At 36.4% G+C, this 27,228-nt stretch overlaps 2 protein-coding genes across 5 annotated transcripts in view; one reads left to right on the top strand and one right to left on the bottom strand.

Moving 5' to 3' along the window:
- The first annotated feature begins 285 nt into the window (after window positions 1-285).
- On the top strand, window positions 286-10,820 carry LOC145587811 (serine carboxypeptidase-like 51). 2 transcript variants are annotated; one of them, XM_081644490.1, is made up of 12 exons: window positions 286-678; window positions 767-861; window positions 986-1,093; window positions 1,169-1,409; window positions 2,391-2,434; window positions 2,848-2,915; window positions 3,085-3,190; window positions 3,541-3,770; window positions 5,060-5,129; window positions 6,840-6,890; window positions 9,021-9,153; window positions 10,292-10,820. In XM_081644490.1, exons 1-11 carry the CDS (start codon window positions 537-539, stop codon window positions 9,048-9,050), a joined length of 1,185 nt encoding a protein of 394 aa, XP_081500616.1. In that variant the 5' UTR covers window positions 286-536; the 3' UTR covers window positions 9,051-9,153; window positions 10,292-10,820. The 2 variants fall into 2 exon arrangements, with proteins under 2 accessions (XP_081500616.1, XP_081500617.1); XM_081644491.1 differs by lacking the exon at window positions 10,292-10,820 and adding an exon at window positions 8,810-8,862 and having other exon boundaries at window positions 9,021-9,156.
- A 647-nt stretch (window positions 10,821-11,467) lies between these two features.
- Window positions 11,468-27,228, bottom strand: part of LOC145589596 (uncharacterized) — a 29,055-nt gene continuing 13,294 nt past the window's right edge. Inside the window, exons 13-25 of one of the 3 annotated variants that reach the window (XM_081646240.1) lie at window positions 25,692-26,255; window positions 24,285-24,835; window positions 24,145-24,208; window positions 23,893-23,995; window positions 23,570-23,745; window positions 22,723-22,848; window positions 22,330-22,400; window positions 14,827-14,889; window positions 14,247-14,319; window positions 13,581-13,703; window positions 13,407-13,484; window positions 11,985-12,035; window positions 11,468-11,829 (exon numbers count right to left, since the gene is read on the bottom strand). In XM_081646240.1, the coding sequence (XP_081502366.1) occupies window positions 11,719-11,829; window positions 11,985-12,035; window positions 13,407-13,484; window positions 13,581-13,703; window positions 14,247-14,319; window positions 14,827-14,889; window positions 22,330-22,400; window positions 22,723-22,848; window positions 23,570-23,745; window positions 23,893-23,995; window positions 24,145-24,208; window positions 24,285-24,835; window positions 25,692-26,255 (2,154 nt within the window). In that variant the 3' untranslated portion in view covers window positions 11,468-11,718. Of the gene's footprint in view, window positions 11,830-11,984; window positions 12,036-13,406; window positions 13,485-13,580; window positions 13,704-14,246; window positions 14,320-14,826; window positions 14,890-22,329; window positions 22,401-22,722; window positions 22,849-23,558; window positions 23,746-23,892; window positions 23,996-24,144; window positions 24,209-24,284; window positions 24,836-25,691; window positions 26,256-27,228 lie in introns of those variants that run through there. The other 2 variants (XM_081646241.1, XM_081646242.1) reach the window with 2 other exon arrangements.

Genomic DNA, 27,228 nt, shown 5'->3' with positions numbered 1-27,228 from the left:
TGTATAACTTACCCTAAAATAGAAATTCATGAGTGTCATCTACAATAACTCAAATTAATATATGAGCGATAAATTAAAATTAAAAATTAAATAAAATGTATTGTACAAAATTAAATCTTGTATGCATGAAATTACTAAAATACCCTTTAAACCTCGATCTGGTAGCCTACCCGACCTCGGCTTTTCCCACACATTACTTAAATATAAATATTTGACAGACTGCATTCTCACACGCTAATATCACCCAATCTTCCCAACACTCAAACCCCACAAAACCCATTTACGGAAAAACAATCGTACCACACTACCCCCAATCTTTTAATTACAATTACCACTATAATTATTAACACCACAAATCTCCACTATTAAGTGCATTCTTAATCAAATCCTCTTCACTTTATCAAATTATATATCTTTATGCTAGACTGTACACACTGACAATCAAAGCTTTTAGGGTTCTCAATTCTATATATACCCAATAATCCAGCACTTTTTATACAACTGCAAACCCTTGTTTAGATAGTAATTTAAACAATATGGCAAAAAGCTCTGCTTTATACCAAAATGCTCTGTTTTTTGCAACTCTGCTTCTTCTTTTTCATGGAAATTTTGCTAGAAAATCAAAAAGAAATGGTGGTAATGGGTTAGAAGAATGGGGTTATGTTGAAGTTAGACCAAGCAAGTATTTCTAATTTTCTTTAAATTTTGCTACATTAATATTATATTTATTTGGTTTGTTATTAATTATATTTGTTATTTGTTGCAGAAGCACATATGTTTTGGTGGTTGTACAAAAGTCCCTTTAGAGTTGATGATCCAAACAAGCCATGGCCAATAATTCTATGGCTTCAAGGCGGGCCGGTAAGTGATTCCCATTTCCGGATTACAATAAAGTTGCGTACATCTGAACCTATTAGATCTCGATAACCTAACATATAACAAAAAATACTAGCAACACTCATTGGTAGAATTTGAAATAACGCAGGGTGCTTCAGGAACAGGAATTGGTAATTTCGAAGAGGTCGGACCATTAGACACAAATTTAAAAACTCGAAATTCGACATGGTTGAAGAAAGCAGACCTTCTCTTTGTCGTAAGTAAATTAAACCTTATCGACCTTAACATACAATTTATCAATCATACACGTAACGTTACGAGTAAATAACAGGATAATCCAGTAGGAACAGGATTTAGTTATGTAGAAGACAAGAAATTAGTGGTGAAAAGTGATGAAGAAGCAGGAGAAGATCTAACAAGATTGTTAAAAGAGATATTTAACAAGAATGTCAAGTTACAAAAAAGTCCATTGCATATTGTTGCTGAATCTTATGGTGGTAAATTTGCGGTTACTCTTGGATTGGCTGCACATAAAGCCATTCTTTCTGGCCAATTGAACCTCAAGCTTGGAGGTATTTTTTTTTTTATGTAATAATTATTATTATTTTTATTTCTTGATTATAGAGTTTGCAATTAAAATAATTTTTTGTAATGTGTAGCTGTTAAAAACTGTACACAATAATTGTATTACACTTTTTTTTTTTTTTCTTGTAACATTTTGATAAAAAAAAAAATCAATAATTCGTCTACTTCCTAATTATTGATGTTATACCCGAAAATAAAAGGGCATTAAAGGTTATGCACATTGCACGGTATATGTTGCATCGTGATTTATCATCACATGCACAAATAACCTTTCTAGCTAGTTTATCTTTTATATGTATTCTGTAGTTCGTACATGTTATCTGTTAAGTACGTATTAGACTATTAGACAAGTAAAGCAAATTTTAACCAATTGTGTGATTTATGCAATGATTTTGATCACCAATTCCAGTTTAACAGTAGGTGAACTGATCAGCAATATATTGTGAAGATTAGTAATTTTTTTTTTTTTTTAATAAATTTTTCAGTCGTCTAACTATTTATCAGGAAAGAATTCTTTAATCCCAACAAAAAGAAAAGAGAAAAATTTTGGTAGGTAAAGTTGATCAGACCGTTAATAAAGTGAAGAAGAGGAATCAATTAATCAAATCATAGTTTTTGACTTGTAGAAAGAAAGTTTGTAACATTTTACATAAAATAAAAACTGTTTATTTTGGTTTTTATACTGTTCATCTAATAGTATTTGAAGTTACATAATATTAGATTATAGCTAGGTTTTTCAATTTGAGTGAACAAGAGAAGAAAAAAAAAAAAAAAAACATGGTTAGGAGTATGAGTTGAATTTGTGCATGACCTTTAAATGATTACATTTTTACGGTTTTAAAAACAATTATTGGAGATTGAAAGAAGCTTAAAATTTGTGCATAACCTTTAAATGCTTAGTGTTTGTTCTATATATGTTATTGTATTAGAGGTTGAATATTGATTTTATTTTTTCTAATGTATGTAAGGTATTGCCCTTGGAGATAGTTGGATATCTCCTGAAGATTTTGCTGTAAGTTGCCTTAATTTAATCCATTTCCTATACATATTTTATGTCCCCTGTGAAAAGAATGAATAATGCGAATTTCATTTAACATATCTATTTATGCTCTATATATATTGAGTACGTACTTATATATTCATATATCATAATCATTATTATTTTAAACACGAGTTAAAAATACGAATTTTTCATAAAAGAGAGTGTGTATGATCGATCATGTGGAAGAGGGGGCATGTAGAAAATTAAAGAGAATTTTCAAATTTAACATTCTATTAGACAAAGATACTTCCTTTGGGTTTTTTTATGTGGAAAATAAAAGAGAAAATTCAAAATTGACATTCTATTATTATAAGATATAGATATTTCTTTTGTCCTATATTTTGCCCATTCATTTCTAAGTATTCTCGTGTGCCTATTTGTAGTCATCGTGGGGGCCTCTTCTTAAAGATGTTTCAAGGCTTGATGATGAAGGGTTTCAAAATGCTAACAGGTAAAGAAGTCTATCTTTACAAAAGTATTGTTTTGAGAGAAGTCGTATTTAATTTTCATGTGTATCTTAACCCGTGCATGATACTATTGACACATTTTCAAACATCGAAGAGTCTTAACATAAATTGACAAAATGTGATTTCATTCTAATTGATATTTTGTACTATCAGTTTAGCAGAGCAGATTAAGCAGCAATTAAGCAAGGGACAATTTGAGAATGCCACAGAAACATGGTCAGCACTAGAGAGTGATATCAGCTCTCGAAGTAATAGTGTGGTAAGTGGTAGTTAATCGATATGACTTCTATCGCGATTTAGTAATTTCAAAATACAGACTAATTTATGCTTTGAGTATATTGACATAATAATAGTTACTCTAATTTACCTAACTACCCCCAATGCATATAGCCTAAGTAATTTTTCAAGCTAACATAAATAATAATTTTTTTATTTTATTTTTTGAAAACAATCTATTTTATTTTTAATAAAGAGAAAGTTCTACCGAGCCAGGTTAACTCGAACCCTTAAGAATGGTAGAGGCAATAACTACTCAGGTAACTTGTAACTTTGTAAGTATGAGAAAGGTGTGTGTTGTCTTCCTATGTAATTTTGTACAAATTTTTGCAGGACTTTTACAACTTTTTACTGGATTCTGGTTTGGACCCACTTTCAACAACAACTACAACAACAACAACGATGACAACAAATGTGGGATTATCAAAAAAGCTAGTGTTTGGCAGATACTCAACTTACCTTTCTTCTTTAAGGAGTTTTCCTGATGGAAATGAGGGTGGTCTTGGTTCTTTAATGGATGGTCCTGTTAGAAAGAAGCTTAAGATTATTCCAGATAATGTCACGTAAGAGAAACTTTTCCTTGCCTTTTTTCTTTACTAAGAATAAAAAATGTTTGTTCCCCTCTTTGAAAATTACAACTGCCCGTATCCATACTCGCATTTTTTAGATTTTTGGCGGGAAAAATTTGTCGGAAATAACACGATGTTTAAGCGGTTTACCAAAAATAGCATCACCTTTCAATTATTCCAAAATAAAACGATCTTTTACATACTTCCGCTATAAATGGTATAAAAAACTTGTAACCTGAATTACAGGTTATCCCGTGACACATGTCACAATATCTTTGGTTCAATTATATTTTATAATTTTGATTTAGAAAAAACCTAAAATAAAATAAAAGTAAAAAAACTTAAAATTTAAAGTTTTAAACCCTTTGCCCAACCCCCAACCCCTCCCCTGCCAGCCTAGCGCCCCTTTCACCAGGAAACGCCACCAAACAATCCCACCTGAAAGCACCCCTCCCTGACCCCTTTCCTGTTTCAGAACCTCCCTCCCCTTCCTGTCCCCGTTTCCGGCCCTCTCCATTAAATTTGGTCCTTATTTCCGGTGCTCTCACCTCTCTTATTCCCGATTTATGGCCACCCCACTCCTTCCTATTCCCGATTCCATGCCCCTTCTCCTTCTCCGTTCCCGATTTCAACCCCCCCCCCCTCTCCTCCCCGTAGCAGATTCGACCCTTCTTCTCTTCATTGTCTCCAATTTCAAACTCTTCCTCTTTACACAACCATGACATGGAGAAGGGAAGGGGAGGGGAAGGGGGCCGGAAATGATGACGGGAAAGGGAAAGGGGGTTAGAAGGAGGGATGGGGGCTATGATGGGGTGGTTTCAGGAGGGGTGGGTCGGTGGGGGTGCTGGTTCCGGTGAAAAGGGTGGCTGAGCAGGGGGAGGTTTATTTTTATTTTTATTTTTTAGGTTTATTTTATCTTATTTTTAAATCAAAATTGTTAAAAAAAATTTGGCCAGTAATATTATGACACGTGTCATAGGTAACCTGTAAAACAAGTTACTAACTAGTCATGTACCATTTATAGCGGAAGTATGTGAAAGGTCATTTTATTTTGGTATAATCGAAAGCTGGTGTTATTTTTAGAAGATCGCTCAAAGGTCGTGTTATTCCCGGCAAATTTTCCTTTTTGTGGGTGATTCGCAATTTCACATGAATTTTGCGTTTCTTTCACACACTTTTTAAATTTTTGTGCCCATTATGATATCTAGAACAAAAGAAGTATTCTGTAATAATTTGTCTGATGATGAATATAACTAATGTTTGATATAAAATGATTTTGTTAGGTGGGGAGGCCAAGGTGGCCTGGTTTTTGATGCACTTGAAAGTGATTTCATGAAGCCTAGGATTGATGAGGTAAATAATTTGTGCAATTGTTGTTATTCACATCTTCTATTAGTTCTTAAATGTGTACTATTCTATAAGAAACCAAAATGGCAGTCTGGCAGATACGGAATACAGCCTCATAAAATAGGATGTACCAATAATAAGTAGAGATGCAACGATCATTAGAAAAATCGGCCTATAGTTCCTCACCTTTTAACTGATATTTTCGATATATTTTTAAAATAATACAGTATTTATTTTTAAATGACACAGTTTAGTTGATTTGGTACTTCATACTTATAATCTATACTAATATATTAAAAGGCGTTTCTAAAAACGTCTCTACGCCACGTAGAACCCCTCACTATGCCACGTCACTAACTGAACTCCTTATTATGCCACGTCAGCTACTCCATTTCTCAATATGCCACATCATTGCACTACCAAAAATACTCCATGTTCTCAACTATATTGAAAAAAAAATATGGATGACAAGGTTCAAACACTAGACCTCTTGGAAGAGAGATTATTGTCTAACCATCTAGACTAATAGCTAATTATGTTTTAATGTTGCACACTAAATAATACTTCCTTTGTTTCTATTTAGTTGACGCATTTGATGTAGGCACATATATTAAGGAGAGGAGAGAGAGTGAGAGAGAATGAAAAAGCAAGTGGGGTAGCTTGTAAATACAACGTAAAAAATTTACCCAAAAAGGAAACGTGTCAACTAAAAAAAAACTTCCTAAAAAGGAATACGTGTCAACTAAAAAGAAACGTAGGTAGTATAATACTATAAAAATATTGAAGCTGCACAACTATAAAAGTAGTATCCCGAAGCAACGCCCGGGCTACTCACTAGTTGTAATATTAAAGAGAGCATTCTATATTGATTACACGTGGCTCTCAAAGCTACATAATTGTTAAAACCCGACATATTATAAAAATGTGATATGTTAAGAGACAAATTAGATGAAATGTAATACTTATTCCGTTTTTATTTTATTGCACCATTAGTACTTTTACACTATTCACTTAATGTTCTTTGATCATCATTTGTGATTTATACATTAGGAAAAATATAGTCATGTGAGATCTAGTTAGATTCGTATCGAACTCTACTTTTCAAATATCAAATTTTTATAATTTTTACAAATGCATAACTGAAGATATTGATAGGTAAAGTAATGCATTGGCAAACGTAAAATCCCTCATGATGTAATAAAAAAAGAATGGAGGAAGTACATAATATTGTAGGAAACTAGCAATACAAAGAACAAAAAAGAAGTCTATGATTGGAAGATAAATTTGTTGTCATTAGCTAATGTCGGCTTGTGTTTATGTTCCTCTAACATAAACAAATTATGTTGAATGCACAAGTGAACAATGAACCAATTTGTACTCTAGCTTTTGGCGTATTATTTATTTGATTATTATTGGACAATATAAACATTAATGTAAAGACATTAATAATCCTAAAAAGTCTCATTTATACAAAGAAGCTACCTTTTTCTTTGAAGTTCATTGTCATTATTAAAACCTCTTTATTGTGTTCTCAAAAAATAATTACTTATTAAAAAAATACGAAATAAATAATTATTGTCGAAAACTATATAGAAAAAAAGAATCTTGAATGACTGATAAATTCAATTGTTAGAAATTTTCTCTCTTCTATAAAAAATCAAGATATTTTGTAGCAAACTCATGTAATGTATTTGTGAATAATTGTGATACATACAGGTTGACGAGTTGCTTTCTAAAGGAGTTGATGTTACTATATACAATGGACAAGTAAGTCTTTCTACCCCAATCTATGTTTCGAGTTGATAGTAAGTGTATACTATGAATCTAATTACTACGTATTTTAAAAGTTTTAGGCTTATATGAAGTATAATAAAAAAAAATAAAAAATAAAAAATAAAGAAACCTAGTAATATGAAGTATAGGACGTACTATTTACAATCAACCCATCAATCAATCAAACCTTTAATCTCATAAGTAGGATCGACTACATGAACCAAAAGTGATTATTCCATATACTCATCGACAAAAATACTCCTCCTCCATCCCTTACGCACCAATGCCTCATACTCATACAAATTCATATATTTCATATCCTTCATAACTCCTTTTAACAAAGTCAATTCAGTCTCTTCTCCCTCATTTAACCCCTTCATGGTCCCACTCTTCCACTCTTCGTACTAGTGCATCCTCGGGGATTCGTCTTACATGCCCAAACCAATGCATGCGATTTTCCCTTAGTTTGTCTGCTATGTCTGCCACACCTACTTTCTTGCGAAGTATAGGACGCGCGTAGTATTTAATATGTTATCTATAAATATTAGGTTAATAATGGGAAAGAAACATCTAACCCGAATGTTGGGAGTTTAATCCTTGCACTTCATAGGTGGGAATCCATTTGTCCTTATGTCTAACTCGCTAAGGCATTGATATAAAAAAAAAGTTTAACATTTAATCAACTAAACTAATTGACATCTATCTAACAATCTAAATATAAGATATTGTTTAACTTTGAGGTTAGGAATTCAATCTATACGATTTTTTTTTTTTTTTTTTTTTTTTTTTTTTTTTTTTTTCACATGAGCTATAAGAGCAATACACTGTATAAATGGAGGTGGGAGATTTGAAGCTGCAACTTTATGAATGTCGACTACAACTTTATATAATGATTGTTGAAACAAATGTTTTCAAATTGTCCCCAAGTTTTTTGTTTTATCATCTTGGTTTTCCTCAATTTGTTGATTAGGTTTGTTGACCATTAATTCAGTAACAACTTTGGCTCAATATCACCACACTTTATTATGTCATCCACGTCATATGAATTCTTGATTCCATTCATTTTAAGTAGTGTCCACCTTATCTAACCATGCCGTTACGTTTACGCCGTATATACCATACGGTGCCATTTGATAAATATCTATTGCATTAATTTCAATAAGATTGTCTTGGTTTATTAGGTTTCAAAAATTAAGCAACTTTTAAATAATACGGTTGATTATGTTTATTTAAGACAGTACATTAGGGCCTGTTCTGATTTATTGAATTGAGCTGAAATGAAGTGAACTTATTGGAGCTGAACTGAACTGAACTGAATATTTTATGAGAGAAGGAAATTAAGAACTGAAATGAACTGAATTTATTGAAACTGAACTGAAAATAATCTGAAGAGAAGGGGGGCATTGGGTTCACAGAGTAAAAAGGGAATGACAAAAAGCATTTGCATAAATTAGATACAACCAACTCTGTCACCTAATAATTTATAAATTACATGTAATTCTAGCTACAATCTCTCCATTACATAGCAATATGCTTTTATAATTCTATGCACAACTTATAATGCTTAACGGGTAGTAAAAATTACCCAAGATTTTGAAAAATACACCGTAAATACGAAGTAACTTGAATTATGTAAAATGTGATCATGAGCTTTATTAGTTACATAAAGGGTTTCATGAGCTCGTATTCAATTTGTAAGATAAATGCCGCTAGTTGGTACATATTTAGGGTTGACTGTAAACATCCTCTCGTTCTTTTATTGGTTCTCTCATTTAATTAAGCTATATGTACATTATATAACAAAACAGGTGATACTTTTATTAAAAAAATGTAACGCGTATTATTTACTTACTATAATTATCTAAATAAGCGAATTAAAAATTAATATTGTTTTTTTCATTTTGTATGATTAGCTTGATGTCATTTGTGCAACCAAATGAACTCAAGCATGGGTGGGGAAGCTCAAGTAAGTCCATCAATAAATACTCACTAATTTTCGGCAAATAAATTCTCTCCAAGGCATTTTTTAAAAAAAATTATATAAATCACCTAATTTAGTAAATTAAGAAAATTAAATTGTTAAAATTTTATAATGATGTCAATGAAAATGTGATTAATTTTCAGGTGGGAAGGTCTAAAGAGTTTTCTAAGTGAGAGTAGGACACCCCTATACTGTGACAGTGAAGCAGGAACAAAGGGGTTTTACAGGTCATACAAGAATCTGCATTTCTATTGGATTCTTGGAGCTGGACACTTTGTAAGTTTCTTAATTAATTTTTTCTCTTTTACAACTTTATTTTTGAATAATTTCTTGAATCATTCTTATCATCATACATCATCATTATGGCTAATGAATAGTTTCATGCCATTATCATTATTTATCTCATGGTCATGGGACCCTACCCAGCTGTTTGTATCATTTGTTTTAGAAACCATCATGAATAACATCATTGGTAATGAGAAAGTGCAGCTAATTGTCTAACAGTTAAACATGTTGAATGAGTAAAATAATAATTTGCTTAACAAAGATATTGATGACAATTTATCCATTTTAGCCCCTTTTTTCCCTAGTGATTTACCCTTGTCATTTTCATATGTTTTTGTTGATTTAATAGTCTTGTATTGATTTTTTTTTTTTTTTTTAAAAAAAATATAACTAATTTTACTGTTCTATTTTTCCTGGTTCCAACAAATTATTACTAAAGTTTTCCTTTTAAAAAATCAAAGACAATATTAGCATCCCACTAGTAAAATAGATTGACCTCATTATCAATAACATGATCATGTCTACTATTGGTTGGATCAATTTTGTTCAGTTATGCACTTACCCCAATCCAAAAATAGGAAGGGCTTCCAAAAATCACTAAAATCAAATGGAATAGGTGATTTCCAGCCAATATTGCCAAAACTGATTGAGTAGTGGGATACTAATTTTAGCTTTTAAATTTTTGTAAATTCTATTTCCGAAAACATCCTAACTTTGGCGAATCTTGATTTACATTAATAAATACCCGTGTCCCAATCACCTTACAAAAACGAGTAGGGTAGTTTCATTTCTATACACATACCAACAGGCTTACCCAATCATTCATTACATGAAGTAACTGATATGGAAGTCAGGAAAAAGACTGTTGGCTGACTAGCAGAGGTTTTCTCCAAACAGAAAGTCAGCTTACAGCTGAACAAAACCAGTGTATTATCATCCCAATTTGGGCCTGTTCGACAAAAGTAGTTGTGACTGTAAGGGTCGTTGTTATCTGTATAACTAACTGTTATTAGTGAAGTTAAAATTTTAAAGTATGGGTGTTCGGTAAAGTAACAGTTGAGTACGAGTATTATTAAAATTTTGTCGCAAATTCATTAATCCGTTTTACTTTATGATATTTATTAACCAGGTACCTTTGGAGCAGCCATGTATTGCATTAAAAATGGTGGGTAACATTACGCAGTCTCCTGCTACATAAAAGACGCATCAGACGGAAAGAAGATGATAAAATTACAGGGTGTGGTCAATGAATAACTGCGCTCACATTAAATGTGTGCGAGTGAAAAAGGGTAAATGTTAGGAATTTAATGTACAGATGGTTGATCAGTCAACAATCAACAGATGAGTTAAAAAGAGAATTTTATAGAGAAAGAGAGGTTTTATTTTCGTGAAAAAGCTGATTGATTGCAACTTTTCAATTGTTCAAAAAAAAAAAAAAAAAAAAAAAAAAAGTGTTCTTACAGGTAATGTAGGAAAGGGGAAAAAGAAGGAAACAGGCAATTTGTTTCAACTGAACTATATCTGATTATTTTAGGCTATTTTACTTTGATTGTTAGTTTTGTCTTAAGTAGCTATGTCCGATAATCGACACCCTGACAGGGGTATGGAATCCTTACTTGACGCATCAATGCTCATCTAGACACTTCAACCATAAAATCGTAGAAAATATTTATAAGCAAAAGGAATGAAAGATATATTTGCTAAATGAGCTCACAAATCAGCACCAGATCGCATTTCAACAACCTAAAATGTGTGTACGTATTTGCACATTAAAGCTCAATTGTAACAACCTTCTAAAAACAAAAATATATGTTCCATTATGGCGTGCGGGCATGCAAATCCATTGCGTCCCCGTGTCTGAAACAATCAACCTGACGTGCCTGATACTTAGATATGTTCACACTCAGGAAAATATGTGAACAGGGCCATTGGCTCGTGTAATGACGCAATGGTCGTGCCTAGTGTTCAGGATGAGCCACCAAGTGTCTGTGCCTGGCCAACCCCGCCTGCATGGTGGCTAGCACACTGACAATCTCAAATTCACAATTAGTAGAAACTGTGTAAGGTGTTTGCTTTCGTTTTTGGGGAATTTCACATTACTGCATTATCGTTCAAATTGGTAAAACTTTTGTTATGAAATTCTAGTTTATTTGACAGGAATTTTTATCAATTTACAAGGTCTTGCTTTCTTATTCATATCTGAATCTAAAACTATCTAATTACTCCATCACATGATGTTACAATATCGAGTAACAATCAAAATGAAGGGAACACCAGGTCACCAGTGTACACAGACAGCTGAATATGCGCGAGAAATGTGGAAAATTTTTCTATTATATGCTTAGTGATATTCAATGTGATCCAAAATTACATAGTAGTTCTTATTTGTGCTATCATAAGGGGTGATACCAAACCACCACCATATATTACAAAATGGAAATTACATGATGTACAGCTTCTATCTACAGAAAAATTGAAGATAAATACTATCCAATATACATTCCAAAAAAACAAGACGATTAAATACAGAAAACCCTAACATTGTGTCCAACTCAATCATGCAGATGACTCTATCTTCTCAATAACTTCCAGTCTCGTTTTTCTCTTCCAACTTTTCATAGTTGCTACAAGGTTAACTAACCCTACAACTTGACTTTTAGTATATTCCTGGAGACAATAATCAGAAGAATACTACTTGATGTAAGATAAATGAATATGACAATACACTCACTTAATATTCACCCATTATTCACGATGAACAACAGACACACGGAAATAAGCAGAAGAATACAGTAGGGAAAAAGATTTATAGTTTTACATACCGGGTGTGCACGAGCCCAGTAAACATACTCAGTTTCTGGAAGGTAGTAGGCCTATAAAAAATAATAAATAAATAAATAAAACCAATAACAAATAGGAAATAGGAAATTTTAACAAGAATAATCCAACCTTCGCGCGGTTCTTCCAAATTAATCCTTATTCTCTTATAATCCAACCTTTGCTACCCATTTTCCCTTCACAACCCTTGCAGAGCAGCAGGCCACTTGACCGTTACAAGAGGTTCCAATCCACATGTCACTTCTTTATTGGATAAAGTTTTTAACCTTTTTATTTAAAACATTATATTATTTTTATTTTTATAATTTTGATAATTAAAATTAAATTTTCTTAAAAAACTTCTTTCTCTCTCTTTCGGTCTTCCCCTTCCTGCTTCTTTCTCTCTCCTCTCCTTTCCATGGCATTTCCCCATTACCACCACCTTTCCCGGTTCCTCCATTACTACATCACCTCACCTTAGCTCCCCTCTCACTTACCCACCAACAACCACTCAACACGAACCTCACTACCACCACCACGAATCACCACCCCCACGAATCACTCACCACTGCACCACCACCACTCACCACTCTAACACAAAGATCACCACCCCTACTTACCACTCACTACCCTCATTAATCACGAACCTCAACCACCCACATTTTAAAGCCCCAACTGACAAAAATCGAGTCAGGAAGTGCACTCAATCAATGTGATAAGCTTTTATGTCATTTTTTTCAATAATCTTGGGTCGCTGCTGGTCGGCATGTGCACTTAATCAAAATATTGTTTAGGGAGGAGGGTTAATGATGGACTGGTGGAGGTTGTTTAAAGAATAATTAGAGGAAAGAGAAATTGAATAGAGAGAGAAGAGGGGGTAAAGGTGACGGGGTGAGGAAGAAAGGGTGGTGGGTGCTGGTGGCAGTTGTTTGGTGGGTGGGCGGTGGTGTTTAAAGGGGCTTCGCTGGAATGTCTGTAAGGAATAATGAGGAAGGAAGATAGAGTAAGAGGAAAAAAGGGGGAAAAAAAAATTACTTGGCGTTGAGGTTACCCGTCACATGGGTTCATTAGGAGAAAGACAAATTGTTTAATAAAGTTACCCTAAAATGAGCAAAAGTTACCCTGACATATTAAAAGTTACGAAGTATTTATGCTTTATTGATAAAAGTTACCCAAAAAATTGTAAAAGTGACCCTAAATTTGATAAAAGTGACCCCCAATGTACAACATCGGATGTATAAAAAAGTTACTCTAGGAGAAAATGGGTAGCAAAGGTTAGATAATTCAGGAATAATCAAAAGGTAGGCTTATTTTGAGATAATGGAACAAAGGTTGGATTATTCTTGTTAAATTTTCCTAACAAATATAGGCTACCCATAAACTAATTTTCACCTATAAATTTGTAACAACATGCAACATATTCTTACCTTAATGAATGTCTCAACTATGTGCATTTTTGGTTTTACATCTTTTGACACAAAGTGTTGAAGTCCATTAATTAACACCTGAAAAAACATAAGTCGGATAGGATTAATAAACACATGGAGGATAAAAATTGTAAACAAACAGCGTCTGAATTGCACAGCAATTGTGAAGAAAACCTGTAGATCCAATGACATTAGAGCTCGGCCTTCATCAGTACACCTTTTTACACGTGATAGTCCCTCAACAAGTGTGTCTGCAACAATTTCAACACCATATTCCAAAAGAAGTTCTTGAACCTGCTTAAAAAAAGGGGAAAAAAAAATTTCAAATGTAATCGTACCAGAAAAATTTATTTATAGCCCTGAAGGAACCACTCATAATCAAATTACAGGCCACTGAGGCAGTTAAACCACATCTTAAAAATTTCTTTAACTTCTAAAGTTATAAATATTCCTAGCTGAAAGTTGATTCCTATGCTAGTAGAATCACACCTTAGAAAATTACATTTTCATTCCTCCTGGTTTTTATTTCTTCCTCCCAGGTGAGCTCAAAGATCACTTATTTCCTCTTATTCTCTAAATCCCCAAACCACATTTTGACATAATAAAGTGATATTTGTACTATGAAGCTACAGATTATGTTGGTGAAAGAATCAGGATTCCTGAATAAGCATAATACAAAACATGACACTAGTATGACTAACTAATACAAATTACAAAATGGTGAATGCTAAATTTAAACCCAGTAATGACAGAATGCCTTAATCCCACGAGAATGTTCATCAGCCTTACCTATTAAAAATAAAATTCAATGGAGTAATTAAACTAGTTGCAAGTGATTACCTCCTTGTGAATTCCTGCATGAGCAAGCCTTGTCCTGTAGTGTTTGAACTCTCCCAAAAGCAAATCAACATAACTGTTCATGTAAGAAAAACCATCAGACTGCTTGCAGTGATTTTGAAATGCATGAGCATCAAGTTCATCTACTATATGCATTTCCACAGGTTATAGGTTTTGGTACACAGTAATACAGCCTCGTGATAAATACTACTATCAGTACGTTGAATTCTGCAGCCCATGATTTTAGAAAACGGGGAAAAGATGGAGCTTCAGAAAAAGACTTTAGGTTATGGACATTAAGTCAACTGAGGTTTGAATCGGTTAAAAAGTGAAGCTTAAAATTCTTAACTTCCAAATTGCATCCTCCAAAACTCACATTTCAGGTGTTCACTTTTTTCAGCTTTTTTATTTTTTATTTTTATTTTGAAGGAGCTAAAGCCTAGAGATGGGGTTTGCCTTAGGGAGTTAGGGTGTGAAACAATTTTTTAAAAAAATAAAAAAGCAAAAGATGTAAATCATTAATGCTAAATCAAGTATCAACTGAGACAAACTCTATTCTAAATAAATAAATAAATAAACTTACCCATTGTGCTCCATTCCAAGCTCTTTAACTTCCCACTTAGCATTGGCGATACGCTCAACATACCTAGAAAACATTTGCCGTGAAGAAAGCTAATGATGAAAGAATATATGTGTACACAACACTAAAGTAGCATAAATACATTGATATACTACAGCCATAACAAAGAAGATTCAGGCAATTAATGATGGCCCCGAGGCTCCGGCAATTAATGATGGCCCTGAGGCTCCTGAATGGGAAATTCCACTTTGGTTTGCATGTATTCAGAGAATTGGTACAGAATCATATTGTTCCCCTGCCCCCCTCCCCCCCCCCCCCCCCCCCCCCCCCCCCAAACAATGCCTGATTTAAAAAAAAAAATTATATGCTCTGATTATATGTTTTTATTCTTTGAAAAAAAAAGGTGGTCATGTCAGCTGTGTACAGTAGATGACATGTGAACGCATAAGGACCTTTAAAACCCTAAAAACTATGTTTTACAGTCAACTTTTGAGCCATTTGATGAAAACTACCTTGAAAAACATTATTAATATTAATAAACTTATATTATATGTGCTTACATAACTTATTTTTAAAATTTAATCAAATCACAAAAAAGCTAAAGTAAGGTATATAGCGAGGAGAAGTCCAGACCTTATCTCATTAAGATGCTTTCTTGCAATATAACTTTAAAAATTTCTAAGTAGCTGATCCAATTGCTTTCAAATGCCACTATATACTTATCAATGTATAAAAAAGCCCAAGGCGCACTAAAGCGCGAGGGGTTCTGCTGCGCCTAGGTGCGCCTCATTGAAGTGAGACGCACTATATGGGCAGTTAAAAAATTTTGGCTGAAGTGCGCCTTTTTTTGTGCGCCTAACCCAAAACGCTTCGCCCAAACCAAAATAAGCGCTCACCCCTGATCGCCTTGCAACACACCTTTTTGACACGCTAGGAGAGATTGAGAGGAAGTGATTAGACTAAGTAAACAGACGAATTAAGCTATAAAATTTATACCATAGCAACTTATCACTTTTCTTCTTATCGGTTGTAGAATTGTCAATTAATTTATTCGTTTACCTAGCCCAATATCTCCCTTAAAGTGCATGCCAAAGCAAGTGTGTTGCAAGTAAATGAAAATGGAGGAAATATTTAGTTTTCAAAAACAGAGCATGGCATAGGTTTGACCTAGTGGAAGTATATATATATATATATCAGATATCCAATCAATACACTACATTTATGATTCCAGATCTTAATTATAAAGGGTGCAAGGGCTACCAGTGTGTTGTGCGCATAATTCATTAAAGCCTAGGAGCAACGCAAAGGCGCACGCCTTTTGTAGGCAAGGGGCACTTTAATAATACAAAAAAAATAAATACATAAATTCCTATTAAAAAAAAGTTTGAAACTAGAATATGGATTTCTTCAAATGGAATTGGGGGATATGGGGTGTCTCTCTCCTCTATTTAAAAAGATTGTCTTACACATAAGCTATTGACGCCTTACTATATAAGTCGAACATAAGGGCCTAAGGCGCACAAGAAGCAGCCTAGAAAACTAGCACATAGGCGAGTGCCTTTTGCAGGTCTTTGCACCTCACAGACCTAAGGCGCCAACTCTCCTACCTGATTTTGCCTTGCGCCTAAGGCTAGCTTTTTAAAACAAGTTTCAGATGCTTATCTTTTACAAAGTTCACGAGTCTTGGATGTAACAGCAATCGTTCATTTAGAAGAGTCCAATGTAATTTGAAGATTTTAAATACCAAATCTCTGCTTTTCCAGGGATAAAGCTGTTTGCATCCAAACCCTACTGAAGCCTCGAAGTGGAGTCCAAGCATGCAGTAGTTTTAGACTTTTAGACAACACATTCCTTCACTGGTAACTGCAGAACTAATACTTCTTCCTCAGCACTTTTAAGGAGACATGTAAAGGATAAACAGTCGCTTATGCAATGATTCCATTTCCATGTCACTTAACAAAGTAATTATCTGCTAGGAACCAGCCCAGGCCTGAGGTCCGTTTCACTTATGCTAGAAGGCCCAAGAAATAAGCTAGTGCAGAATGACTTGGTGAGCTGGAGGTTGTTAGAAATCAGTTTTGGGGGGAAAGGGTTAAGAAGTAATTTTGGAATAAAATTAGTTATGGAGTTTGTTATTTTATTCTCTTTCGCTGGCAGCTTCTAGAGTCTGTTAGCTAGTTCAATTTTCAGTATTAATAGGAGAAATGGTGAGGGGGAATGTATGCAAAAATTAATCAAGTAAAGTTGTTTGGGAGAGTTCCTTCCTCTCGAAAGAAGGCCTGTATTGTGATCTCTCTGATTTAGCAATACAATTCTATCCTTGCTATTATTGCCTCTCTGTTTTCTTAGCTCTGAATTCTCTGTTCTGAACTAATTCCCAGCAAATTTGGTATCAGAGCAGTGACGATCCGAGCCGGAGACGACAATGGCACGCCTCACAAATGCGCAACGAATGGATTTGATGGAGCAGGAGCTTGCTGGGATTCCGGCAATGGTGGCTCAGGAGATAACTGCTGCTCTTGCAGCCGTCAAAACCGACCTCAATGCGATCCGTTCTGAGGTTCGCTCGGCCATGGTGACTAGACCAGAAACTCGTGAACCCAACGGTGGTCCCTGGGATAATCCATTCTCCTCGCAACACCACCTTGGTGAGGGCGACGGTGGTTTTCAAGGCGGGCAATCAAACTGGAAGTTGAGGAAGCTCGATTTACCCTTGTTTGAAGGAACCAACCCGGATGGTTGGATTCTTAGAGCCGAGCGTTTCTTCCATTTTTATCGATTAAGTGAAGAAGATAAGCTAGAGGCGGCCGTCGTCGCGCTTGATGGCGACGCCTTACTCTGGTATCAATGGGAGCATAGGCGCCACTCCTTGCTTTCATGGGATGCGCTGAAGAAATTGCTTCTCCGGCGTTTCAGGACCACCGCCACTGGCACTCTGCATGAACAGTGGTCGGCCCACGAGCAGACCGGCACGGTGGCCGATTATAGGCGGCGTTTCATTGAGCTGTTAGCTCCGATTGAAAATGTACCAGAAGAGATTGCGAAGGGCCAGTATATTAAGGGAGGGGTTGAAGGAAGAAATTCGGGTCGAGGTCCGGATCTTAGATCCGGTCACTCTGGATCAGGCCATGGACTTATCCATGCGGGTCGAAGAAAAAATTCGGGTCGGCCCACGAACCAAGCCATCTGGTAATCTGCCCACGTGGCGACCTCCTTTCCCAAACCTGCGAACTCACCCAAATCAATTTTCCCAAAACACCACAACCCTAAACACAAACCTGAACCACCAATCTACCACCACCCAACCCATCCCTAACCAAAACACCTCCAACCACAAAATTCCCGGCGATATAAGGCGGCTATCGGAGAAGGAGCTTCAGCATAAGAGGGAGCAAGGGTTGTGTTTCCGTTGTGATGAGAAGTGGACGATTAACCACCGCTGCCAGCGCCGCGGCCTGAGCGTGCTGCTAATGGTGGGCGATGATGAGGAGGAAGACGCTGGTGATTTTTCCTTGGTGGAATCGAACCCAGATGACATGGCCATTCCTTACCCAGACCCGAATTCTACCCCGGAAGTTTCCCTAAGCTCTGTAATGGGGTTAACAAGCCCGAAGACTATGCGCTTGGCTGGGACGGTCAACTGAGAGTCGGTGGTGGTGATGATAGACCCTGGTGCAACCCATAACTTTATTTCCACCGTGGCTGCCAGAAATTGGAGATTCAACCTTCAGATTCCAGGCGTTTTGGGGGTAACCCTGGGCACGGGAGAAGCGGTGCAAGGGGAGGGCGTGTGTAAGAGCGTGGTGTTGGACCTCCAGGGAGTTACAATAGTGGAGGATTTTCTCATCCTTCCTCTTGGTAGCTCCGACATAATACTTGGTATACAATGGCTGGAGAAGTTGGGAACGATCACCACCAACTGGAAAACGCAGACCATTAAATTCCAGCTGGGAGGAGACACGGTGACCTTGACTGGAGATCCTCATTTGGGACGATCTGGAATTTCCCTTAAGGCCATGTTTAAGAATTTGCAGAAGGGAGGGCAGGGGTTTTTGTTGGAGTTGAACCACTTGGAGACAATGGAGGACGAAGAGCCAGTAGTACCAGCTGCCTTTCAACCTCTAATTCAGGAATTTCAGCATGTGTTTCATTTGCCCAGTGGCCTGCCCCCCCACCGCCACATTGAGCACTCCATTGTGTTACGCAACGGCACTAATCCTATCAGAGTTAGGCCTTACCGCTACCCACAATCACAGAAGACTGAGATTGAGAGGCTGGTTGCTGACATGCTCAGTGCTGGGATTATTCAGTCCTCAACAAGTGCTTATTCGAGTCCGGTTTTGCTTGTTAAAAAGAAAGACAGTTCTTGGCGATTCTGTGTGGATTATAGGGCGCTTAATAAGGAGACTATTCCGGACAAGTTTCCAATTCCCATTATCGATGAGTTACTTGATGAGTTGGGAGGGTCGGCGGTCTTTACTAAACTTGACTTAAAGTCAGGTTACCATCAGATTCGGGTGTGCCCTGCCGATGTCCATAAAACGGCCTTTCGAACCCATGATGGCCACTACGAATTTCTCGTAATGCCGTTTGGCCTTACCAATGCCCCAGCCACCTTTCAGTCTCTTATGAATGAAATCTTCAAGCCGTTCCTGCGCAAATTCATTTTGGTGTTTTTCGATGATATATTAGTATATAGCCCCTGTGCCGAGTCTCATTTGGTGCACTTGAGACGGGTTTTGCAGACTCTGGCAGAGCATCAGCTATACGCAAACTTCAAGAAATGTGAGGTGGGCAAGGCAAGGGTTGCTTACTTGGGTCACATTATCTCGGCAGCAGGGGTAGAAGTTGATTCATCCAAGGTGCAGGCAATGTTAGATTGGCCTCCCCCTACAAACTTGAAGCAACTCAGATGGTTTCTCGGTCTCACAGGGTATTATCGCAAGTTTATTCAGGGCTATGCTCAAATTGCTCAACCGTTGACTGATCAGTTGCGCAAGGATAATTTTGGCTGGACCGAGGAAGCAACCACAGCCTTCAATTCTCTCAAATCTGCCATGATCAGCGCTCCTATCTTGGCTGCCCCTAATTTTTCCTTGCCTTTTGTGGTGGAGACCGATGCTTCGGGGCATGGTCTAGGGGCGGTTCTCTTGCAAGCAGACCATCCAATTGCATATTTCAGCAGGATTTTGGGTGTTAGAAGTCGTGACAAACCCATTTACGAAAAGGAATTAATGGCGATAGTGTTTGCCGTTGAGAAATGGCGGCATTACTTGCTAGGACGCCATTTTATTGTTCGTTCAGATCAACGAAGCCTTAAATACCTCTTAGAGCAACGGGAGGTGGGTCAGTCTTATCAGAAGTGGATTAGCAAGCTCATGGACTATACGTTTGATATACACTACAAACCTGGCCCTACAAACAAAGTGGCAGATGCCCTATCGCGCCAGTACAGCTCTGAGATTGAGTGCTCTTCTCTGGTCACTTCTTGTAGCCTCCGTTGGGACTATGTGCAGTCATTTATTGAGAAGGATGGTGCTTTGCAACGTTTGATTTCTCAGTTGAAAAATGGGGAGAACACTCCCAAGTGGTTCACTTTGGATAAAGGCGTGTTGAAATATAAGGGGAGGACTGTAATTCCAAAACACAGTGAGCTGACACTCAAGTTGCTCAAGGAGTATCACGATTCTTTGGTAGGTGGGCATGCTGGGGATCTCAAGACGTACCACCGTTTAGCTGGAGAGTGGTTCTGGTTTGGCATGCGAAAAGATGTGGCAAAGTATGTGCAGCAATGTCACATTTTCCAGCAAAATAAGAATTCCACTTTGTCTCCCCTGGTCTCCTTCAGCCCTTACCAATTCCCGAGAGGGTATGGGAGGATATATCCATGGATTTCGTAGAGGGTTTGCCTAAATCCATGGGTTGGGACACTATTCTTGTGGTGGTGGATCGCCTCACAAAGTATGGGCACTTCATTCCCTTGAAACACCCCTTTACAGCTCAGAGTGTGGCTCACAGCTTCTTGACGGAGGTGGTTAGGTTACATGGCATACCTGGTTCTATCGTCTCAGACAGGGACAAGGTCTTTCTTAGTATTTTTTGGTCGGAGTTGTTTAAGCTGCAGGGCACTCAGCTCATGCGCAGCACGGCTTATCACCCACAGACAGATGGTCAGTCAGAGGTCGTGAATAAAGCTATTGAATCCTATTTGCGGTGCTTTGTGAATGGGAAACCCCATACTTGGGCTCGTTGGCTGCCATGGGCCGAATACTGGTACAACACTTCTTTCCATACCGCCACCAATTACACACCATTTAAGGCTCTTTATGGCAGAGAACCCCCGCACCTGATCAGATTTTCAGCTGGCAGTACCGCTGTGTCTTCTGTGGAAGAGCAGCTACAGGAGAGGGATGCTATCTTGGATGATCTGAAATTTCATTTGGTGCAGGCTCAGGTGTATATGCAGCAGTATGAAAATAAGAGCAGGCGTGAAGGGGCTTTTGAGGTGGGGGATCTGGTGTACCTCAAGCTCCACAACGCTCATTGGTGAGGAGGTCTAATGACAAACTTTCACCTCGCTTTTATGGCCCTTACCAGGTTCTTCAGAAAATTGGCAAGGTTGCTTACAAATTGCAGCTTCCACCAGGCACCAAAATCCATCCTGTCTTCCATATCTCGCAACTGAAGAAGGCTGTTGGGGCAGGGCATCGTCCAACCTCACTTCCAGCACAGTTATCAGCAGAGATGGTGCTTGAAGTTGAACCTGAAGCAGTACTTGGGGTGCGGAGGTCTTGATTCAATGGAAAGGATTGCAGGACTTTGAGGCTACATGGGAGCATTTTGATGAGGTTCACTTGAGGTTTCCTAGTTTCCACCTTTGGGTGAAACTTTGGGTGGGGGGTATTGCTAGGAACCACCCCAGGCTGAGGTCCGTTTCACTTATGCTAGAAGGCCCAAGAAATAAGCTAGTGCAGAATGACTTGGTGAGCTGGAGGTTGTTAGAAATCAGTTTTGGGGGGAAAGGGTTAAGAAGTAATTTTGGAATAAAATTAGTTATGGAGTTTGTTATTTTATTCTCTTTCGCTGGCAGCTTCTAGAGTCTGTTAGCTAGTTCAATTTTCAGTATTAATAGGAGAAATGGTGAGGGGGAATGTATGCAAAAATTAATCAAGTAAAGTTGTTTGGGAGAGTTCCTTCCTCTCGAAAGAAGGCCTGTATTGTGATCTCTCTGATTTAGCAATACAATTCTATCCTTGCTATTATTGCCTCTCTGTTTTCTTAGCTCTGAATTCTCTGTTCTGAACTAATTCCCAGCATTATCCCTAGCAATTCATCCCCCAACACACCCAAAAATATAAAGCAATCAAAGACATTACTGATAACAAGAACTTGCAAAACATTTATCGAGGCCAACTGAGCAAAATACAACTGAAACACAATAATTTATCTATATAATACACTTAAAGAACTACTAGTTAAAAATTTTAAGAATTCTGAATGTCTTACCCATTGATGTGAAGAAGCGACCTTGCAGTTGATCTATAGATGTGCTCTGTGAGGTCCGGAACAGAATCAACCTGGATTAAAAATATCATATCATATCATAATCAATTATACAGAAGTGACTTAGAAAATTAGATGCCAACAATGTATTGAAAACTACTTGAGACAAATTAATAATCATTTTTAGCAGCAAATTAGAAAGTGAGGATTTCGCAATAACGTTCATGTTATCAAATTGCCAATAAAAAGATGTCCAGATTTTACAGATCATTGTGACACAAGTTAAAAAATATAAAATAAAATAAAATAAAAAAAAGTCATCATGTAGCAACATGTTTATAAGCGTATTAAGATCAATCTCAGTTCAAGCTGCTTGTGGAACAGAAACGTCCATACCAGAAACACAAAAAAATCTTCAACTACAGTTGGATTATTTTGCAAAAGCATGGACTGAAGATGAGCCTTTGATCTACGCAATATGCTCGCAACAAGAGATACTGTATCAACAGCTGCACAAGTTTCCTGCACATCAAAAGGACCACTCTTTTAACAGTGAAATGCAAACTGCAGATTGTCTGTTGACATTAAAAAAAAAAATGCATTTTTCAGCAGGAAGGCCATTTATTAAGCTATATATTGTGTCGAAAAAAGGGGGGAAAATAACCTTCATCCAAAACATGTATCATTTACAGACAGAATACATTGAGACTGGCTAGGTTTATGATATGAGGTGGCAATACAAAACAGAACAATAAATCTAGGGTGTATAAAGAAAGATATATGAGCAGTTAAGAAAACTGACAATGCTCAGAGTGTATTTCTTAACAATACAGAAATCTCGTAGTACAACAACCTTCTAATTCTTAACAAGGCTAGAGAGAAAAACAATAGCACCACAGACCACAATGAGTTTGAAACTTCAGTTCACAGGTCACAGCAGCGAACAAGATAAAGCGTTCACGGTAAAACTGAGACTAGGGACATCTAACCTCAAGACTAGAGATAATTTACCTACGATGGAAGAATTCTAAGAGCTACATTTCATCTATGCTTAATACAAATTCACAGTGTAATTGAAAACATCTTATTATTGCAGCCAACCTTCATAGAGGATCCCCCAACCCCTAGGGATGTGGAGGAGGTATGTGAGGAATTAGAAACTTGTTTGTGAATCTTCTCTATTTCAGCCACAGGAATATACATAAACAATGATAAAAGATTAGTGGCCCTACTAAGCAAACACCTTGAGTCCCGGAGATTGGCCGAAATTTGTGCCAGGAGGAACTGTAGGTGTAAGATCCAAGTTTTTGGATGATGAATTTAGAGACACAGGCATCGACATTGAAGAATGATGTAGATTAGGCTTTAACCATTGTTCACAGTCTTGAGTTATTCTGTTAACAGCTGTCTTCAGACGATCTGCAAACCATACCAATACGAATGACCTGAGTTACTTGACACATGATAAAAGTCATACAACTAAAGGCACTGGAGAAGATGAGGAATTGTAATCTTCAAGATGGACATCAAATAATTTAGGAAACAATATAGAAAGCAGAAACTTACGATTAAGAGTCTCAGCATCACCTCTTCCGTTTGCATAGCTGTCTTGATGGCCAAATGTGTCAAAGACAAAGTAATAATAGATCTCAAAAAATTGGCATAATCCCTACGTGTGAAACAATAAGTATTGATTAAAACTTTAAAACATAAAGAAAAATGAATACAGAAAAACAAAACACAAAAGGAAAGCTGAAGATTTTCGAAGCCTAGAATTACATAGTTAGACAATTGAAGCAAATCTATGGATATACTTGCCTTGAATAATTCAACATTAACAATTCCTAACTTCTGCATAAGCCTAGCATATTTGTCCATGAACCTGTAAAAGTTAAGCTTAGCAAATTGCATCTTTTATGTCTGCATGTTTCCAAATCTCAAGACAAACTTATATTTACCTCAAGAGACAAAGTGAAGATCCTGTTTGTGCTGCAGCCTCATCATCTCTCCATTGTGAAGAGTGATTGCGCGGAAGGTGGGGTTTAGATATTCGGCTAGGGAGTTGACTATCTTCATCAATGAAGTCAGCAAGAAGATCTTCGTTCTCATCATCTAGAATAAAAGCCCGACCATTGGAATGATTTATGTTAATTTCAACATGAGTAACCTTCTCAGTAGTATCAGATCTGGTAGCTGAATTATCAGGTTCTACAGAACCTGATGTCCCGTCAACAAATGGAGATGATGTATGACAGTTTGTAGGAGATGAAACTTTCATTAAGAAAGGGTTTCCAGTTTTAATCCAATGAGAAAATCCACTCTTTCGAGACCCAAATTCACCAGAAGGCACTAATTTGTTAGATTGATGTAGCCCAGCATTCATTGAGCCAAAATCTAAGGAAGAAATTAAAGGGGCTCCATCACCAACAAGACCAGCAAAACTGACAACTTGAATAGCATCACGGGGCAATTTCTGCCAACTTTCCTTTTCCAAAACCATCTTTAATGCCTGAAAATATAGAAAAATGAATCATTGCAGCATAGAGAGCACAATCATACAGAGTGTCAAGAGTATATATGATTAAAATGACATAAAATAGAAAAAGTTCTGTCCTGAAAGCAATTACGTAAACATGCGAACAATGTGATTTACATGCAGGGAACAGCCTGATTTCTTGGATTAAAATATATGTTAAGGAAAAGTACAATCCATGGACAAGGTGTCTTTACAGTTGATATGAGAAAACATAAATGAAGCAAAGAACCATAGACATACCCTTGCAAAAAGTTTCACAAAAGCACTGAAGTATTCCCATTTTAACAGCTTTAATATAACACACAACCTCTTTTTGATGCAACCCATTTTTCAAAGTTTCCACATTTCATCATTTGACCATGTAAAAGGTATGCTAGACTAATTATTAATTACGAAAGATCTTGTCAAAAAAATAATAGTTACAAAAGATATTCTATCCATTCCTTGTCCTATTTCAAATACTGGATTTTCTTGTCTCTCTCTGTCTCTCATTATACATCAACTCTGTAAGTTCATGACAAAAAAAATAACTTAGGGTAAAGTTCCAAGTCCTGCAAGTGGTCTAAACTCTTTAAAGCATTGTCAATAACTTAGAGGGAAAGAGGATGTTTATTTCATCATTTGAGACATCCAAACATAGTAATGTGGAGTTTAATTTTGGGATGGAGGGAGTAAACATAAGAATCATTTGAATTATACACCCTCGGTCCTCTCTTTTCTTAGAGAAACACTTTGTTTTTTAAACTGCTCGCATATCTAATAGTCTACTTTCTCTATTTTTGGTGAATTATACTTAAGGAGAAATAAATTCATGTGAGAGCAAACTTACATATATATTCTGCTTATGAAAGTTACTAAAGTAATTTTCACATGCAGCCTTCAGTTTTTTCCTGAACTCAGAAGCTTCAGCACCACAGAATGATTCCCCGGCTAAAACATATACATTTAAATCCTCATAATTTTTGAGAAATTGGTGAATGCTTGTTGAACAAAATGCAGCTGATGAAAGCAATACTGATACACGACTTGTCATAAGCTGCCAAAAAGTTTTACATCCCCTCTGAAGAGACTGAGAAACAAGAGCTGTAGCATCCCTTCGCAGTTCATACCAAGGAGATCCACTATTGGACACAGCATCATCATCCAGAGGCAAATTAGACAAGTCGTTGGAATTTTCAGGAAGGGAGCCATTAGTACCAGAAGCATCAGTAGAACTACTTGCATATTCACCAGTAGAAGAGCGTTCCAACATCTCAGCAGCGGCAACAGAAGATCCATTATCTACTCTATACTCATAAGTTCCTGAACCTAAACTCATTGGTTGAACCTCTACTGGTTTCTGAGAATTATAAAATTGCTCATTTGAGTTATCTTGCACCCTGGAAACAGGAAACTGAAACAAAATTCTCAGCAAATTATAAACATATACGTCAAAGAGCAGACATCAAACAAAATTATTTTGTGTCAGGTAATTTCTCTTTATATTTAAATGCACCATTTTCTCTCTCTTCTTTGTTTGTAGTAACATGGGCATTTTTGGTATCCCCACCTTTTACTCCATTTCTTATATCTTGTGCCTAAAGCAAATGGTGCAATATTTTAAAATGAAGAAAGTACAATAAAATTAAAAAGCCATTTTACTAATCCAATGACCAAAGAAGAAAAGAAAAGGAAACTAAAAAACGCAGAAGTATTGTTTCATGTGCAGGTTGAACTAGCCAGAACAGAAAGCTGGGAGTTCTATACAGAACAGTGGAAGTATATATCAACTAGCCAACTACAGTAAACTACAGTTCCCATTTAATAAATGAACTGATAATAAATAACCCCCTGTTGTTCATACTATTTTTTTTTTTTTTAAACAACTGTTGTTCATACTATCAGGCGTATTATATCATAGAAAAAATTGATTGCGCAAAACATTTTAGTATCTAATGCAACTATGCAAGTATCATATTTTTTGCCTTTGATATATATATATATATCTGAGAAAGATGCTTCACACATTTGACATTTCATACTGGATTTGAGGGCTTTTAAATTAATGCACCACATATTAACATGAGATATCGAATGAAAATTGGACAGAATAAAACTACTTATTCTTTCCCAACAGAAAAAATAGAAATGTATTCCTATATATATGAAAAATTAAAGATTGCTATTGTAGAAAATCTGTCTACAATCTCTTTTTTATTATCAATTGATCCAATTATCCATAAAGAAATAGAGGAAACTTTGTGAAATAATTGTTTGAGAAAAAAAAAAACTAAAGAGAGACAGAGAAAGATATGGATGTCTTCATTTCATTATTTTATTCCTCAATCAATACAACCCTCATAACTTTAAAGTGGGAAATCCTATTT

Source organism: Chenopodium album, chromosome 17 (genome assembly GCF_948465745.1).
Source record: "Chenopodium album chromosome 17, dcCheAlbu1.1, whole genome shotgun sequence".
NCBI classification, from domain to species: Eukaryota; Viridiplantae; Streptophyta; class Magnoliopsida; order Caryophyllales; family Amaranthaceae; genus Chenopodium; species Chenopodium album.
Note: the sequence above shows the minus strand (reverse complement) of the source record. Positions and strands in the feature narration are given on the sequence as shown.

What these genes read in the sequence shown, in the direction of transcription:
- LOC145587811 (XM_081644490.1), top strand. Translation starts at nt 537, where the DNA reads ATGGCAAAAAGCTCTGCTTTATACCAAAATGCTCTGTTTTTTGCAACT. An exon ending in GGGTTTCAAAATGCTAACAG is followed by an intron (nt 2,916 to 3,084) that starts GTAAAGAAGTCT and finishes TTGTACTATCAG; the next exon opens with TTTAGCAGAGCAGATTAAGC. An exon ending in GCTCTCGAAGTAATAGTGTG is followed by an intron (nt 3,191 to 3,540) that starts GTAAGTGGTAGT and finishes AAATTTTTGCAG; the next exon opens with GACTTTTACAACTTTTTACT.